General features: G+C 30.5%; 1 protein-coding gene across 5 annotated transcripts in view; it reads right to left on the reverse strand.

The window, feature by feature from the left end:
* LOC145239869 (prolow-density lipoprotein receptor-related protein 1-like) overlaps nt 1–18,699 on the reverse strand; it is a 520,067-nt gene that overhangs the window by 130,239 nt on the left and 371,129 nt on the right. For all 5 annotated transcript variants that reach the window (XR_013862384.1, XM_080103450.1, XM_080103451.1 and 2 more), the window contains exons 28-37: nt 16,136–16,330; nt 15,421–15,625; nt 14,629–14,796; nt 11,827–11,974; nt 10,224–10,320; nt 7,570–7,695; nt 5,475–5,702; nt 4,521–4,698; nt 2,916–3,019; nt 701–1,054 (exon numbers count right to left, since the gene is read on the reverse strand). Coding sequence is in view for 4 of the 5 variants with exons in the window: in XM_080103450.1 (XP_079959576.1) it covers nt 701–1,054; nt 2,916–3,019; nt 4,521–4,698; nt 5,475–5,702; nt 7,570–7,695; nt 10,224–10,320; nt 11,827–11,974; nt 14,629–14,796; nt 15,421–15,625; nt 16,136–16,330 (1,803 nt within the window). In the remaining variant the exon portion in view is untranslated. The remainder of the gene's footprint in view (nt 1–700; nt 1,055–2,915; nt 3,020–4,520; nt 4,699–5,474; nt 5,703–7,569; nt 7,696–10,223; nt 10,321–11,826; nt 11,975–14,628; nt 14,797–15,420; nt 15,626–16,135; nt 16,331–18,699) is intronic.

The following is an 18,699-nucleotide window of genomic DNA, read 5'->3' on the forward strand; positions in this document are numbered from 1 at the left end:
CTTTTCTGCAAGCATTTAACTTTAATTCTCTCTACTATTATATTAAAGTCACAGTGTGTGTGTGTGTGTGTGTTTGTGTGTGTGTGTGTGTTTTTTGTTTTTTTTTTCTTCCTCATAAGTTCCGAAATGGCTGAGCCTATCTTTTGCAAATTTCACACAAAAGTAATTTATATTTCTGGCAGTGTTCTTATATATGTTTTGTACAGACATTTATCTGATAAGTATCAAAAATTGAAAAAAATATAATCTTAAAAATAGTCTTTCTTTTATTATAGATAAAAAGAATTTTTATAGGTAAAATATTATGTTACACAGGTGTAATGCAAAATATTCCCCTGTAAAAATTTTTTTTTATCTCTAAGAGAGGAAAGACTATTTTTCAGATTGTCCATTGATGTAATATTGTAAACAAACACAGACGAAAGTTGATGAACGATATTATTATTATTTAAAAAAATTTTTTTTTTTTGCAAATTAGCTCACTGGGCAAATTATTCCTTGTAATATATAATATTCAACAGAGGATTAATTCTATAATAATACATACACAATCTACATAAATTAAAATATGTTTAAGCGTATTGTACAACCAGGCAATGCCGGGCGTTCAGCTAGTTAACAACAAATTACAAGTTTTAACTAATGGTAGATTTATAAAAAAAAATTATTTTAGAAACACTTTCTTTAGTTGCAAACTGACCTGTTTTTTCAGCCTTTGTGTGGACAACAAGAGAGAAGACATTTCTGTTGTTGTTTCTCAAGATTTCAACTTCCCCTCTTGAAATGGAAATTTTGCCAATCAGTGTCTCACTGGCAAAATAAATGTAATCCCCAAATACTGTAATTGTACGAGGTGGGTTCTGAAAACCTTTTCCTTTTGTAAAGTTGAATAATTTTTGGACCTGAGAAACTTTGTACGTCGGTACAGAATGGGATGGATTGACGAGGCCCTTCAACTCCATTATGCTGATGTTGCTGCCATCAAAATTAGCTGATTTTATTGCTTGATTTGTCACATAATAAATTTTATTTAGTTTACGATCAATTGAAAATGCTGTAAAATAAAATAAAAAGAAATGAGAATAAATAAAAAAATAAAAATCTATTTAATCAAAAATAAAACAAAATCTATTATTTCCCCATATTTAAAACCATGTTCTTTAAACAAGATTTAACTCAGATATTCATCGTATTTTGCATTTTTCTAAGTTCTACCTTGATTAGTTGTTTCAGTTTTACAGTAAGATTTACCTTGCATGTGACAGCAGTAGGGAATTAATTGCTATTGATAAAAATTGCTTTTGATAAATATTGCTACCAATCATGCAATGCCAGGTAGCCTTGCTAGCAAGTCATAAATGACAGCAATATTAAACAGATTAACGATAAAATAAAATTATATGAGGTATTTTGTAAAGCTGACACAGAAAATTAATTGTCCACAGCCTCTGATGTTAAGAGAAATTTTCATTAAGTGAAACACTGCTACATTTTGTCTGCAGTAGAAAAGGGAGAATGACTTTCCTAAAGTAAGCAAAACCGTGTCACCATCTAAACAGATGATTTGTTTTGCCAGCCAATCATTGGCAGCATTTCTGCAATTTAACATAATATAAGCAAGCAAACTTGCTTGTTCACTAGAATTGTCTTCTGTTTATGTTGTGTTCACATTAATCATGATTCTCTTTTGTAATCTCCGGTTCAGGATTCTGGTGATCATGTTATTTTCTTTCCTGTTTTAAAGATCAAAAACTCCTTAGTTCACCAAAGCAGATTTTTGTTTGTGTGACAATAAGCAACATCATTTTATTTAGTATTGAATTATGCTCCTTTCATTGCTAAACAAACTTAAACAAGATTAGTTTTTATTTCACTTAATCAACGTTTATTTCCTTAAGGCTTTTATCTTATATATTTTAATTATATAAAAAATATTATAAATACTAGCAAGGATACCTGCGCTTTGCGCAAGATTTTACTGTATGCTCAGGTACCCACTTCGTGGACACCCTTGCAGCAAGTGTAAGAGCTGCACCAAATATGACCTTAACCTTTGACCATGACCTTAACCTTTGACCATGACCTTGAAAAATGGTGTGCACTATTCCTAGGTCGGAGACCATCATTATTTCAGGTTTGGTTATGATCAGTCCAGTGGTCTTACATAGGCTATAACCTTGACCTTTGCCTTGGAAAATAGTATGCACAATCCCTAGGTGGGGGACCATCATCATGCTGAGTTTGATCATGATTGGTCCAGTGGTGTGGGCTGTAGGAGAACTGTACGCACACACATGAATATAACTACATTATATATACAGATTATGTTATTGGGTTATGTTTGAAAAATAAATCCTAAGTGCCTATTTCTTATGGTTCCTGTTGTTTGATCCCCTCACCATTTCTCTCTCACTCTTTCCTTCTCTTTCTTTCTGTTTAGTTGAATGCCATCAAGAAAAGAATAAAAACCTACATTAGTCTATTAGAAACAAAAGAAAATAAAATTATTTAACCTGTCATCAAGAGGGAAAGAAAGAAAAACGTGTGCATGCGAGAGAGGGAGAAAAGAGAGAGGGGGAGAGGAGGGAGATATAGGGATCAGAATGACTAGTTTTGAATCTTATTTTTTTATATATTCAACTGGCTTTGCAAATATACTTTTTTTCTGATTAAACGAGCTGAATGGATGATTTTTCTAATATAGTTACAAAAATTTTGATAAGTTTCAACATTTCAAAAAGAAACTTCTTAAATAAGTTTCTTTTTGAAATGTTAAAACTTGTTAAAATTTTTCAGATAATTTGAAAAACATTTATAAATAAATCTTACTTTTTATGTGTATAGCAAGAAAATAGATTTACTCTTTAAAAGGAAATAAAAACAATCTTGTTAAAACAAGTTGCTTAAATGCTTACTCGTAATATTGGCTTCTGCAAGAACTGTCTTTATCTCCCTTCCATCCATGGTTGCTGTCTTAATAATAGTTTGGGAAGTTTTACCATCTAACCAGAACATTTTTCTGTAAAACAAAAGGGAAAAACAGTTCAGTAGAGTTTTTAAATCATCACAATCAATAAGAAAGGATAGTAAATTCATTCATAACATAAGATTTTTTACACTTATTATTTTTTTTAATATATTTATGATTATTGTTTCCATTTCACCTCCAGTTGCCCGTTCTGATGTTAGGAATATTTTTTTCTAAATAATAATGTTATTTAAAAAAGCACTTAACATGGGGAGGGGAGGGGGGCTTCTTTTACATATTCTGTACTTTCGCCTAACTATTTAATAAACAAAAGTCACTGTAAAAATTTAAAAACGAAAGAACAGGAAGTGAAGTGGAAACAGTAATCATAAATCATTTTTATTGACTAATGTAATTTTATGGTTGAGAAAATATGCACAATTTTAGCATTTTCTCCAAACATACATTATATATAATTTGTTTTTTTTTTTTAATTCTTTGAGATGAGTAATTTGTGTATTTATTTGTTTGTGGACTGTTATCCTCATAGTTGTTGTTGTTTCACCATGTTTCGGCAACTCAACCTCTGGCTTTCAAGCGATTAACCATGACGGGATAGGAAATGGCCAAAAATGTAGTGAGACAACAATAACTATGGAAGACAACCATAACTATGGAAGACAACCATAACTATGGAAGACAACAATAACTGTGGAAGACAACAATAACTGTGGAAGACAACAATAACTATGGAAGACAGTAATTACTGGGGATATAGTTACGAGACTCCGCATTCCTATCCTGTCATGGTTAATCATCTGAAGAAGGCCAGAGGATGATTTGGCCGAAATGTGATGAAACAACAACTATGAAGATGAGGATAACAGTTCACAAATAAATAAAAACATACACGCTGAAAATTATAACTGAAATTTGGTGTCTGTTTATCTGAAATCATACAACATTTTTTATAGCTATGTTAAATTTCTCAAAGATGTTTTTTTTTAATTTGAAACATTGAAAATTTTTAATTTTTACTCTGCCGTCCGTGTCTATGGTGAACTACATTTCATTAAAAACAGATTTTTTGTAATATATATGATTAAATATATAGAAATATTTACCTAAGATATGAGAAACAGCAATTTTCACAAAAAAATCCAATATACAGAATGAAGCAAAAGTTTTGTAACTTTTACTAAAAAGCAAATAATGATAAAGGAACAATCAGCAGAGCAAATCATTGTAAACTGTCAAACCAATCATGGTGTTGCATCATTTTGCAGCACAAAAATCACATACACATACCCTTCATGTGTGTCAATGTCAATGGAAATGAATAAACTGAATCAAAGATTTTTCTTTTCTTTTATTGCTGTATCGTTTCTCCACTGCTGATATTTTATAGCAAAACTAAGATCTAAGACCATCCTGTACATGATTAGAAAAAAAAACACATTTTAACAAATAATGCCTCATATTAATGATTTCTAATTCTATTTTTATGTAATCAACAGATTTGTACAAAAGTTTTGTTTTTTGAAAAACTCACCCCATGATCGGGTGTAAAGCAAGAGCCCGTGGTTGTTCCAGGCCATGTTGAACAAGAACAGTTCTGAAGGCACCATTTAATCTGGCCACAGAAATTCTGCCAAATGATACTCCATACGAAGTGAAATACATATTGCCAGACAGCCAGTCAATGGCAAATCCTTCAGGATTCTCCAGACCTAAACAAAAGAAAGGCAACAATGAATAAATATTTCAGTAAAAAATATACAAGTTTTATTTCCATGGTTCAACAAAGCATATGATAATAGCAATAATAAATTGTTCATGTGAAAGAAAAATTACTAATACTTTAAGGATTTCATGTTATGAAGTTTAATTTCTTTTCATTTTGTTTCCTATTTCCTCATATTTACATTAAAAATGATCAGAACATAGTCATAACATTAATTTGTAATTTTAACCTTTTCATTACTATACAGTAATTCTCACGTCTTGATATCCGACATGAGAGTGAAAAGTATTATTTTGATCTTTATTATTAGAGTAAATCTGAGTTGATCAGTGGTTGTCTCGTTAAGGAGTTTTTCCTATATGATTTAATAACATGCATGCTAAAATATATTTTAGTTCTGGGATTAAGTTATGTTTGAAAAAAAAATGTTTTACTTGTTCTAATTAGCTGTAATTTATAATTAACTAGAGAAATCACCTATCTCTGCTTAACCACAAATGTACCTCTCTTGTCCCTCTCACTCTTTATTAGTTCTACCATTCTGTAATATTTCTTTAATGTCTCTGTGAGCATTTTGAGAAAGAGTGACTCCTTTTTAGTGTGCTGCCATCTAGTTTTTATGTATTTCTGTTAACACTCTTAACACATATAAATTAGATGACAAAATAAGATTCTTTACTTCTATATAAGAATAACAAAGAATAAATATGCTTCTACACTACAATGATAATAAAGAGAATGATTTATAGTGCATATACTGACCAGAGATAATGACAGAATGTGACCCCATATTGGTGAGGTTTGCGCTACTGATGACATTGCGTACTTTGTCAGCCCAATAGATTTGTTGTGTTGAAAGATCAAAGTCAACAACAGAAGGTGTGCCGACATGTGGTACTGTGATGGCTGGCATCACATTATAATGAGCATCCTCAAGTTGCACTCCAAGAAGAACACCAACAGAAGCAAACAACAGAAAGTTGGGAATTTCTGAAAAAAAAAAAAAAAAAAATTACAAAAATTCATAAATAAATTATTTAAAAATTGGAATGAAAGATAAACATTATCAACATGATATTCTTCAAACTGTCAATCAAATTATTCATTGCTAAGATTGTAGAAGTGAAAAAAAAACAAAAAAAAAACTGAATTAATGGTAATACTCTTGTTGCAATATTATGTATAAATGTTATCTTGTAAGGTTTTAAAATAGCACTTAAACTGACAGATCACACTTTAATTCTGACTAGTTCATAACATTTGTTATTGTTGTTCCATGTTCTTGACACTACTTTAATAACATGCTCCACTAGAATTTTTTTTAAATTCATATATCCTCATAAAATTGGTAATAAGGAAACATTTTTAAATTATAATCTAAAATCAGCAAAGGGAATAATTCATGTGTTTTTTATTAAAGAATTTAAAAAGTATTTTGTAAAATCGATATAAAAAGAGTTGTCTCCCTTACAAAAGAACATCATTTCTTTTTCTGTATAAGTTTAAAAAATATGCAAACAAAAATTCAAAACTAAAATGACTTCAGTGCATCATATGTAATACAGTGTAGAGATATCTAGTGTTGATAATAAAGTATAATCAGAATTTTAATTGTGTTGGATATTTCTTATTAGTTCTGAAATTTTTAGTTGCTTACATCTAATCAAATTATTGCCATGTTGCATTGTCTCTTTGGCTGCAATTTGCATGGGATAAATGACTACAAAAGACATACTTTTTTTTGTATTCCAGCAACTCAAACACCAGCCTGTGTGTTGTATAATGTATTCTTAGAACTTTGAATAATTTAGTTTTTAGATAGCCATGCAAAAAGGAGGCTCACATGGTTACCCATTATTTAGTTCTGTGTTTCTTGAAATAATTTAGTATTCCAAACCATTTTTCCCTAACATATGATTCTCTACAGATAATCAAGTCCATATATATATTAATTACTAATAAAAGCAGATTCATTATAGATTTTTTTTCGTAAGATCATTCAACTAATGTTGAATTTTAAAAGACTGATTTATTAAATAAACCTGTGATTGCTATTAGATATTATTTCTAAATTTTAAAAAGAAATTGTTTTTTTTTTTAAGGAATGAAAACGATATAAATTTTAAATTCTCCTTCATGCAGTTTTGGTATTTTGCCTGTTACAAGTGTCCCAGACTCCAGAGTGGGCAACACTAGGCAATGTTTCATGTCTGTTCTCCATGCAGTCTCATCCAAGGAGTTGACATTAGTCAAGTTTGATATAGTCATATCACTCCTTGTGCTACGGAGTCAAGTTTTTCTTGGTTTATTGCACTTCTTAGTATACAGGACGTGTTATGAAGAGTGGCATGCTGTACATGGCTGAACCACCAAGATGATGAAAAGCTAAGGCATCCCTAATCACACTAATATGATGAAGCATGATTGTTAAAATTTGATTATGCAGAAAACAAGTTACAGAAAGTTATATTTTCTTTTGTAGGGAAATCACTTCTACATTTTCTCACATGATAAATTTGAAATCAGTTCATATAAAAAATTAGTAAGAATTGAAAATATATGGTATAGATATTGGTTTGAAGGCTGGAGACAATTCAAAAGTACTACCCCTCCCCTTGTGGCAAGAAAGAATGAAAAACTCTTGAAAATTGGTCTGTATAAATTTTAAAGAAAGTAAATAAAAAGTAAATAAAAAGTAAAAAAAAAAACAATCTAATGATCAATGCTTCCTTTTCAGTCTTCCATTCTCATTTTGTCCCATTTGCAAACATTTTTGTTTTTTTAGGTTTTATATGATTTATTATTCCATAATTCAAAGCAAATCTAAATTTTGTTCTCCACTAGAATTATTTCTTACCTTCACATGTCTTATTGTCAGACTTCAGTTTTGTAAGGTACGGGCAATGACAAGTCGATGTTCCTCCATGATTAAGGAGACACAGGTGAGAACATCCACCATTGTTAGTTCCACATGGATTAGGGGCTGGAAAAAAAAACAAAAAAACAATAATAACTAACCACGAGTAACCTCCCTTATTTTCTAATTATTTCCCTTTTGGAATTCTTAAAAAGATTAAATACAAAACTATAAAATCTCAGAACACAAGTTTTGTTATCTTGATGATACGAACGAAGCAGAGGGTAAAGCGAGTACTAGTATGGTTGCCAGCAGAAGGAATAGATGGAGTAAGTTCAGGGAATTTTTGCCTTTACAAACCAACAGGGAATTATAATGGTTGACTAAGTGAAGAGTCCATCAGGCATGTGTACATAATGTGATGATGGTGAAACGAGCTGAGGTCAATGAAAGTTGAAGATATGTGTTGCATGGAGAGAAATCATATGAGAATGATATGATGGGTGTGTAATGTGGGACTGAAGACCAGGTTTGATCTGATGACCTCAGAGAAAGATTAAATTAAGACATTGTAGGAAGATGTGTGCAGAACAGGAAATTTCAATGGTATAGCTATGTTGAAAGAATGGCTGAGAACTTAGATAACAAGTTTTATTTTTTACTTAAATTCACTCCAAACAAAGCATATTGCAACTGAGATGTAATGGGCATATAAGGGTCCAGATTAATAGGGACATCTTAAGTGAGGAGTTATGCAGCAAGATGTTTGTGCACATTACATCTAAATTTTTGCTTGTTGGTAATAGAGAGCAGGCAGAGAATTTCAAAGACAAGCCGCTTAAGAAAAGAGGCTATTCAGGCATTAAAGGATTGATACAAGATTGATCAGGGCTATTTAAACTAAGCAGGCACAAGTGCAGAAGTTCATCAAAGTACTTGTAAAACAAGTACAAAGATGCAACACTGGGGTGATTGGACAGGGGCTGGAGTATGGTAGACAGTGTGGGACCTATTAAATTTGAGGCTCTCTTTTGGAACCTTGTCCAAGAGGGAGAAGCTAGTGGTTGGTATTCCAGCAAAGATGTTGCATGCAAGGGTAAATGGTGGTATTATATCCATATAGAATACAGGTGAAAGACGTTTTCTAGCCAAGTAGAGGGAGCTCACCTTCTTTGAAAAATTTGTTTGCTTGTTTTTTGCATCAAATTTTATTTCTTTTTTATTATTTTATACATCACAAATAAAATATTCTTAAAATTATGGAAATTAACAAAACTAATTACATTTCAAGGGTAAGAATAAGAAAACGTTTATTAGGACTGACCTATGGATATAGCTAATAAAAGGATGTGATGTCAAAAGGCCAGATTTTTTATAGATTTTTATACAAATACTAGACTACCCGTGACCCGTTGGGTCGGTATGTTATATTAATGTATGAGCGTGACACTTGTGCCGGAAAGAAAATAATTTTTTGTGACATAACAGAAACATTTCTATGAAAGTATATTAAAATGAAAAAAGAATAGATAGATAGATTTCTGAGTCGTTCTGTTTATAATTGTTTATTTTTGAAAAAAAAAAAAAAACTTACAGCCATCGAATTATAAGTAGTTTGCCGTACTTATAGGTAAATATGCACTGAACAGATACCATAATACTTAAAGTTAAATTCAAATTTTGATATATCTTAATTTAAACACGAAAAAAAAACAATTGGGACACTGAAAACGTACACAGTAAAACAATACGTTTTATTGTTGCGTTGATTATTTATTTGTAATACAAATTAAAAAAAACATTTTCAGGGTTGAAAGGTGTATTAAAAAGTGGAGAAAATTTTTTTTAAAAATGAAGGCGGTGGTTAAATCGCTGTTGTAAAATGCTCTTATGGTTGTCAACGGGTTAAAGTAGATTTTTTGTAAGAAAATTGCGTTAAAATAACTTAAACGATGTAAAAAAAAAAAAGTGCTGAAAGAAATTGTTTATTTGGATAATTTAAATGTGAAAAAAAAAGAAGAAACAATTGGGAATCTGAAAACGTACACAGTAAAACAATACGTTTTATTGTCACGTTGATTATTTGTTTATGTATGCATGCGCAACTGGAAGTCGTAAACCGGATGTTGGGTTACAACACCCATTACAAGGTCATTTGAGTTTTATAATTGTATAGATTTACATGTTTTCAGTAAACAAACACATTGATTTTAAAAAGATAGCTTTCTTTTTTTATCTACACAATCTACTTCTTTTTTCATATTATAATCTACTACTATAATATTATTAAATTAAATATAATAGTAATGTTTATGATTATTTTTTATACTAATATTGGTTTTACAATGTTTGGTTTCATGTTAAAGTATTTATCTCATTTTCAATAATGCATAGTCTTAAAAAATTTTTGAATAAGAAAAAAAAAAATCAATGAAAATTTATTTCATAACAAAATTGATTTGTAATTAATTAGAACGAAAGAATGAATCAAAATTTTAAGATAAATTTAAGGATTATTCAGATGATTTATATTTTTGGAAAAATAAAAACAATCTAATAGTGTCGCAAAAACATTTTGATATCAAAATACTAGTAAACAATATTACAGTGACATGTAATAAAAGAAAAGTGAATTCCATAGATATTTTACTTACCCCAAGGTTGTCTTTTGGGATGTAAGACATGGATATCAAATGGTTGAGTTTCTGTTTTATGAATAACTGTTGCATTGGTTCCATTAAATTTGTTGGCCTGGATTAAAACAAAAATCATTCAATATTTTGCTGATAAAATTGATACAATTAATTGAATTAGTCTAATAACATTTGTTATTAGACTAATTCAATTTTTGTTCCAAAACAAATTTTTGAAGAATTTTTCTGAGTTTGTATTCAGATACTCGATATTAATAAGAAATTAACTTTCTAACATGATTATTTTGTTCTCTCACAAATTTCTCCATAGCCGCACAGGCATGCAAAGAATTCATTTTGGGTCAAGTTCTGTTTCTCCTATATGTCAATCATCTGCCAAATGAATTGACTGAAAAGGTATTACTCTTGGTGGACAAATTATCTGGAGGCAACTATCATCAACTTTATCTTAACAGAATATGGTCCTAGTTTTCAAGCTGGTATTAACCTCTGATTCATGCAAAAGGCAGTCATCTTCCTATCAACCTTCTGCTAATCTCCTTCCCCAATCATCCTTTTTCCACCTAACAACTCAAGAACGTCCCTTATGCAAAGTTCTTGATACAATTGTAAACAACTCCTTAAAATCAGACTTTTTTTTTTTTAAAGATATTTTATATTTCTATATGACAACAAACGAGGAATAAAATACAAACATTTATATTTAACATTTCAACCGTCTGTCTGTGAATGACTATAAATGCTCCCTATCTTGGGTTGAGCTTATTGGGGAGTGAAATAAACTTCTGCTAGTGTATAAAGCAATGCTCTGTGTGTAAACAAATAGAGCTTAGGCATTTGGACAATATTTAGTCATTGTAATTTTGCATATCCATCTTAGCAGCAGCAAAATAATGTAATGGTTAAAAGTACTGACTGTTTCCTAGTTTCAATTCTGGCTGGAAGTATTTGCTAGTCTAGCCTCACTGAAGAGCTGTGATACAGTGAAACAGTGTCTCTGGATGAATGAATATATATATCAAACAAGCCGGGGTAGAAATAAAAATCAAATGAGAGATTGACCGGTTCCATTTGGACCTTTTTTTTCTGAAAATGTTTGTTAGTCTAAATGAAGTCGGTCAACCTCTTATTTGATTTTTTTTCTTGTGTTTAATTATGAAAACAATTTCCCCACTCTCTATCTGTGCCTAAATCTAAACGCAAATTCCATGAACAAAGTTTCCTTCCCAGAACTACCCTCCTGTGGAACACTGTTCTGCTGGCTTGCTTCCTGGTTGAATGCAACATGGTAGCCTTCAAATCCAATGTAAACAAGTTCATGTTCAACAGTCCACATAAATAATCAAATTCTACTCAATTTACAATTACTACACAACCATCTTACATTCATTAACCCTTATCCTTGAGTGGCCTTTGGTGACTCAAGTAAAATAAAATTGTTTTTCTTTATTCATTTTATGGTGTACCAGGTATTTTATCCTCATATATTTAATAAATGTTACTATTATCTCGAATTAATTGACGTCTAATGAACATTGTATGCTGGATTGTACATGACTCAGAATATAATAGAAATATCTTTTTCAACAATAATAATACTTACACTGACAATATGGTTTGATTTCCAGTCTGTCCAGTATAAAAAGTCGCCAAACAATGTGATAGCAAAAGGGTGAGCCAGATGACTATGGTTCTTTAATACCATCCGCAAATCTTTACCACCGTATGTAATTGTATGCAGCGAGTCAGACCTAGAGTGCAAAATAGTTGGTTTCAATTTGATATATTTCATGCAAATGCTTAAATATATTTCTATTACATAACCATTTTTGGTTCAATCATTTGACCAACCTCAATTATGCTAAATAACTTTATATCGCAACTATTTATAATTCTTAATTAGAATGGAAGTATAGTAATATGAAAATGTTTCAATGCAAAATGAGAAAAAAGTAAAACTATTTTAATTGTAAAAAAAAAAAAAGATCACCCATGACTCCTTGGTCAGTACTTTTTATATCTGTTAAATACTATTACAACTATAAAAAAGTAAAAAAAAAAAAAAAATATATATATATATGTATTTTTTTTTTGTTTTCAAGTAAGATCTTTGACTTTCTTGTTTCATCAAATACTTCTGTATGCAAAATCCAATCCCACATTTTGCTAATTCCTACCCTCTGATGAGAAGGAAAGTATTTCTTCGAAATCCGCGGATTAAGGACTATCCATTTATCTAGTGTTTCCTTTTCAGATTAAATATGTTTTTAACTCATTTCAAAGTGTTTTTTAACATATTTTATTAACTGTTTGCTCATATATATATATATATATATATTTTTTTTTTACATAAGCAGTTATATGTTGTTACACATCCATGAGCACACACACACACATATAATATATATATATATATATATATATATATATATATATATACATACATACATACACACACACACACAATGCAGAGGCTCCTTCAGTCTTTGAAAGACTATGGATACCCACAAAGAGGTGCCTGCGCGTGAAATTTATGTGGCAAGAGTTGCGCAATCTCCAACCACAACTCTCCTGATTCGACATTGTTGAATACCAGTGGCAAGTGAAATACAGGACGACTGGCAACAAATGCCGAGATAAGCAGAGAGCACATACAGCGCCTACAATTTCCAAATAGTCACCCATCTGATACTAACCAGCCTCAACGTTTCTTAACTTTGGTGATCTGATGAGAACCAGTGTCAATGCGATTATGCTGTACATTTCTCCCTCTCTCTATATATATGCACACACAGAAAATGGTGAAATAGAGAGGGTAAGATAGGAGATCTATTATTATAGTAAAATCTTTTTACTGTGAAAATCGATATAAAGTATATCAGAATACATTGTGATGTCATAATAAATGCTCTCTTTTCCTCCTTTCTATCTTTAATCACTTAAATTATTGCATTCCTTTCACCAATTCTTATTCACCATTCAGTTATTGGTGTTTCATTTCATCATTTTTGTGTTTCTTTTTCTGTTTTTTTTTTGTGTTTCATTTTTCACCATCTAAAACAGATGAAGTATGCATGGTGCAAAGCAAGCACACAACATCATCAGTTCCGCAAACATATACGTATCAGCTAGAATTATTTTACAAAGTAGAGAACATCTTCATTGATTTTTTTTTTTATCTCAGATAATCATCCATCATATATAATAAGATCTATCAATTCAATGGTATTTTAGAGATATTTTCAATTGTTTCCAATGCTTTTTCTCACAATACATTTTGTTGGACTTTTGAAAAGATGAAATTGAAGGTAAATAATTGGTTCTTGCCCAGAATTCACCCAAATAAAAAAAGAAAAATTTGCACGATGTACCTGTGGTAAAACAAAAATATCATTTTAAAAATCATTTAAATTGATCAAGTAGTTTTACTTTTACAAAGAAAATCATTTTCAAGCAATTAGTAGGAATTCATAGGCATTACCACCTAAATCTAAAATATTTGAATTATTCTATAGTTATCTCTCCATGTTTCTCAAGATAGCTTTCAAAATGACAGGCAAGAAATTTGCTCTTTGATTACTTATAAAATTAGATTTTCTTATTTAAAAATAAAACTACTTGATCAATTCATGTGATTTTTGTTATCTGATATTTTCGTTTTGTCATGGGTACATACATCATACAGATTTTTCTTTATTTCTGATTTTAATATAGGGAAATTCTGAACAAAAACTAAACAATTTACACTATTTATATCTGAACTTGTAACCTCATCTTAGTTGATAATACCATAACATTTGCACTCAATATTTTTTCATGTATGTTTGATTTATCGATAAGCATCAACAGTAAAAAGAGAACAATATGCTCAATAAATTAAGGGATAAAAGAAATTAGCAAGTCTAAATAACAGCTACAAAAGGTCTGAGAATAATGACAAGGATGCAAATAGAAATTGAGATGAATTTCACAAGCTGTGAGCCACTCTCCTCTTCATATGTGGAAAGAAAGGGCTGCACAAAAAAAAATCTAGATAACTAATCAGTTTCAACTAAGAAAATCAAATTCAAGAGAAATACAATAAGTGTATAGGGGGGAAGGAAGGAGACAGGAAATCATACTTTAAAGAAACAAGTCATCTACCTTGCCTAGCTCCTTCATGAATTGCTTGAAGTTTCAGAGAGAACTGTCATAAGAGGAAAAAGGGAAGCAAAACCAGAGAGAAAATCAGAAAAAGAAAAGATTAAAAAAAAAAAGGAGGAAAGAAAAAGAAAGATGATTTCATTCAATCAGAAATACTGAACACAGAACCAAGCAACTTTTACTAAATACTTTTCCGTTCATTGGTTTCATTCACATGAAAGTCAAATTACAAGCACTTTTGATCGTGTGTATTGAGACTTACCTAGCATCCACCCAATAAAGTCTTTTGAAATCATAATCAATTGTTAATCCATTTGGCCAACCTCCTCCAAGTGCGGTAATATTGATGATAGTTCGACGTTCTGTACCGCTCATAGAACAAGTCTCAATGCGTGGCAGATCATCGTCCCAGTCAGTCCAAAACAAAGCTCTGAAAGATGAAAAATCTTTATTCTATTCATTTTAAAAAATAAACATTATGTTTCCTTGCATAATCAGTTTATAATCAAAGGAATAATTTAAACAGATAAAATATCTATATAGTATTAGTGTGTCAATGGAATAACTATATAAAGAGTGCCTTTATTACAAGTAAACAGGATTAAAAATCTTTCTGTAGCTTAATGAAATTCCAATAAATCTAAATATATGCACAACAGAGTGAGTAGATATATTTTAAGCCATTATAACTTTGTTGATTGTATAAGGTATAGAATACTATTTGTTGAATAATCTATCCATGTATCAATTTCAAGTTTAGTTTGTATGAAAAATATTCCATGATTTTGTCCGAAATATAAAAATAAATGTTGTACGTCAAATTCTTTTCACTGTTGCCTCTTTACATTAAGCAGTCAGCTTAAAACGATTGCGAGTGGAAAAATTACAACCATTATTATAAAAAAAAGATATTCTAAAGAAAATTCTATCACAAGAATGTTTTTCAATTATTGAAGAAAAAAGTTTATAATATCCAACTGTTTTTTTTTCATTTATGTCTTGGTTTTCTATTTACAATCAAATAAACTAAAATAAAAAATAAACAACTGATTACCCTTCGCGTGGGTCAAGCACAATGGCTCTTGGACTGTTGATACTGCCAGCTAAAAGAGACGTCCGCATTGTGCCATCAAGTCGAGCTACTTCAATTTGGTCCATTTTGCTTTCCACCCAATACATATTGTTTCCAATCCAATCAATAGCCAAACCTTCTGTGCTCATTAAACCGATGTTCACAATAGCTTTTGTGTTCAAAATTGCTGACAAAATAATATAAAACGTTTTATAATATAAAAAATAGCTGAAAATTATAAATACAATCAAGGCTTATTTATATAGATAAATATAGAGGAACTTGGGGGGAAATACGAACTATAAATTAAATTTCTGCTGCAAATTGTTTTAAAAAAATATTAACAAGTGTTAGAGATGTTTTTATATGAACTTCATGAGATTTATATAATAAACAGAATACTCATCCCAGTATTCTTCTCGTTATTTATAATTATGGTCTAAATGAAGTAATAAGAAAATGATTTTATTGTTATAAATCTATTCTACATTTTTATTTAATAGTCAAAAATATGTTATACACACAGGAACAAGATTTTCAGAAAAAAAATCTATTGGTATAGAAATATAAATATTAAGTCTTTAATTGTTTAATAACTATTTACAATTATTAAAACGAAAACTTTGGTATTGATAATTGTTTTTAACTAAATTCTTAAGTAATCAGTAAAATAATGAGAATAGAGTTTTCAACTTACAGTCTGATTCAAGTTGGCCACTGTAAATAACTTCATCAACAACATCAGACCAGAATATCATGTTCTTTTCATAGTGGAAATCCAAAGCAATGGTGCTGCGTAGACCAGATGCGAGTGAAATGGTCACTTTTGATTTGATCTCCATTCTCCTCAGTTCATGCTGATTGGAAAACAACAAATATGTCGTCACATTATCTACAAGAGAAAGCAAAAATTTTATTAGTTTTCTAACCTGTCTGCTTTGCACACTTAAAATATACATATATAAGAAATATTTATTTTACTAAAACTCTGTAAGCTTGTCACCATGCACACATTTTGTCTTTATATGAATGTTTCAGATGATAGGAGAAAGGGCAAATAATGGAAATAAAAGGCAAATAAGAGAAGTAGTGGGAGGGTGTGAAGGACATAAATAATAAGAGAGAGGTAGGAATATATATATATATATATATATATATATATGTGTGTATATATATATATATATATATGTGTATATATACAGTGATGATCATATTTATTGGCACGGTAAAATAAAAGTTAAATTTTGTCTAATAAATTCTAAAAAAGGGATTAAATTAAAGAAAATAACAAAGTATATTATGTATTTTTAACTGGCCTTTCCGATGCAGCAATCGGATTTTAGAAAAAATAAATAACAAAGGAACAACAAACATAATTGCAAAAAACCCTTGTTCAAAATTATTGGCACGGCTTTGTTTTTCTTTTAGTATCAGTATAATATCAATCAATTTCCGGTTTACGTGCTTTCTGAACTTTTTTATAGCCATATTATGCTTGTTTAACGCTAATTCAGTGAATAATTTTTTTCAGATAATTTTTAGATAGTGATTTATTTAAACTATTATAAATGACTAAATTATAATTTTCAATCGCCATGGTTAAAACTAAGGAACACAGCGAAGACGTCAGGAAGCTTGTTGTAGCATGCCATACCAATGGGGAGGGCTATGATAAGATTGCAAAGAAGCTAAACCTTCCCAAATCCACTGTTAGAGCCATAATAAACAAGTTCAAATCGCAAGGCCACGTTATGAGTTTAGAGGGTAGAGGGAGAAAAAGGATTCTTTCCCCAAGAGATGAACGGAAAATTGTTCGACAAGTAAAACAAAACCCAAAGATCTCTGTTGGGGAGTTTGTTGATGAACAGAGCACCTCTGGAGTGAATGTATCTCGACATACAGTTGGTAGAGTTTTGAAGAGAGCTGGTTTAAAAGCATGTCGTCCGAGAAAGACTCCCTTATTGAAGCCTATGCACCTGAAAGCAAGGCTAGCCTTTGCAAAACGTCATATTGATAAAGATGTTGCATTCTGGAAACGTGTTCTATGGACTGACGAAACGAAAATAGAGTTATTTGGCCATAATAAAGTGTCTTATATTTACAGAAAATCTGGCGAAGCTTTCCTGCCTAAGAACACCATACCCACAGTGAAGCACGGTGGAGGCAGTTTGATGTTTTGGGGATCCTTTGCTGCCTCTGGACCAGGGCGACTTGTTAAGGTCACAGGTAGCATAAAAAAGGAAGATTATGTTAAAATATTGGATGAAAACCTGAAAGACTCTGCTAAAGAGCTCTCACTTGGTCGTCGTTGGTGGTTCATGCAAGATAATGACCCAAAGCATTCGGCTAAACTGACTAAGAAATGGCTTGAGGACAATCATATTAATGTTTTGGAGTGGCCATCACAAAGCCCAGACCTTAATCCAATTGAAAATTTATGGAGAACATTAAAATTGAGGGTAATGCAAAGGAAGCCTAAGAATCTTATTCAATTGGAGGATTATTGTCAGGAAGAGTGGGCTAAAATTACTACTGAAGAGTGCAACAACTTGGTTGTAAACTATGAAAAGCGACTGAGGAAGGTAATCAAGGCCAAAGGCTATACAATTGATTATTAAATAAATCGTGCCAATAATTTTGAACAAGGGTTTTTTGCAATTATGTTTGTTGTTCCTTTGTTATTTATTTTTTCTAAAATCCGATTGCTGCATCGGAAAGGCCAGTTAAAAATACATAATATACTTTGTTATTTTCTTTAATTTAATCCTTTTTTTAGAATTTATTAGACAAAATTTAACTTTTATTTTACCGTGCCAATAAATATGATCATCACTGTATATTAGGCACCGCCAAAAATGGCCGCAAAATCAAGTTGTTGTTGTTTTTTAAAACTAAATTACATTTATTAAAATCCATTATTTCTGAGTAACTTTTTTTTTTCCAGAAAGATAAAACCCTGAATTTTATCATATAGAAAACAGAATAATGTAAAACTTTTTCTACTATTTTTAATTCAATTTTAAATGTTAAATTTTCCCAAAAAGTTAACAATTGTTATTTTTTGTCTTGCACAAAAAACGTACTTAAATATTTAAAAAAAAGGGTTTTTGAAATAATTTATTTATTCATTTATTGTCTAACTAAGATTTAGGATGATTTTCTAAGAGAATATGCAAAAATATTATAATATAAGTACCTGAATTGCAAATAATTCCACTTATTCATATATGTAACCAGATATTTCGCGTCGCCGAAGAGTTC

The sequence above is a fragment of the Euprymna scolopes genome, chromosome 19, assembly GCF_053919585.1.
Source record: "Euprymna scolopes isolate OS-2025 chromosome 19, ASM5391958v1, whole genome shotgun sequence".
Taxonomy (NCBI): Eukaryota; Metazoa; Mollusca; class Cephalopoda; order Sepiida; family Sepiolidae; genus Euprymna; species Euprymna scolopes.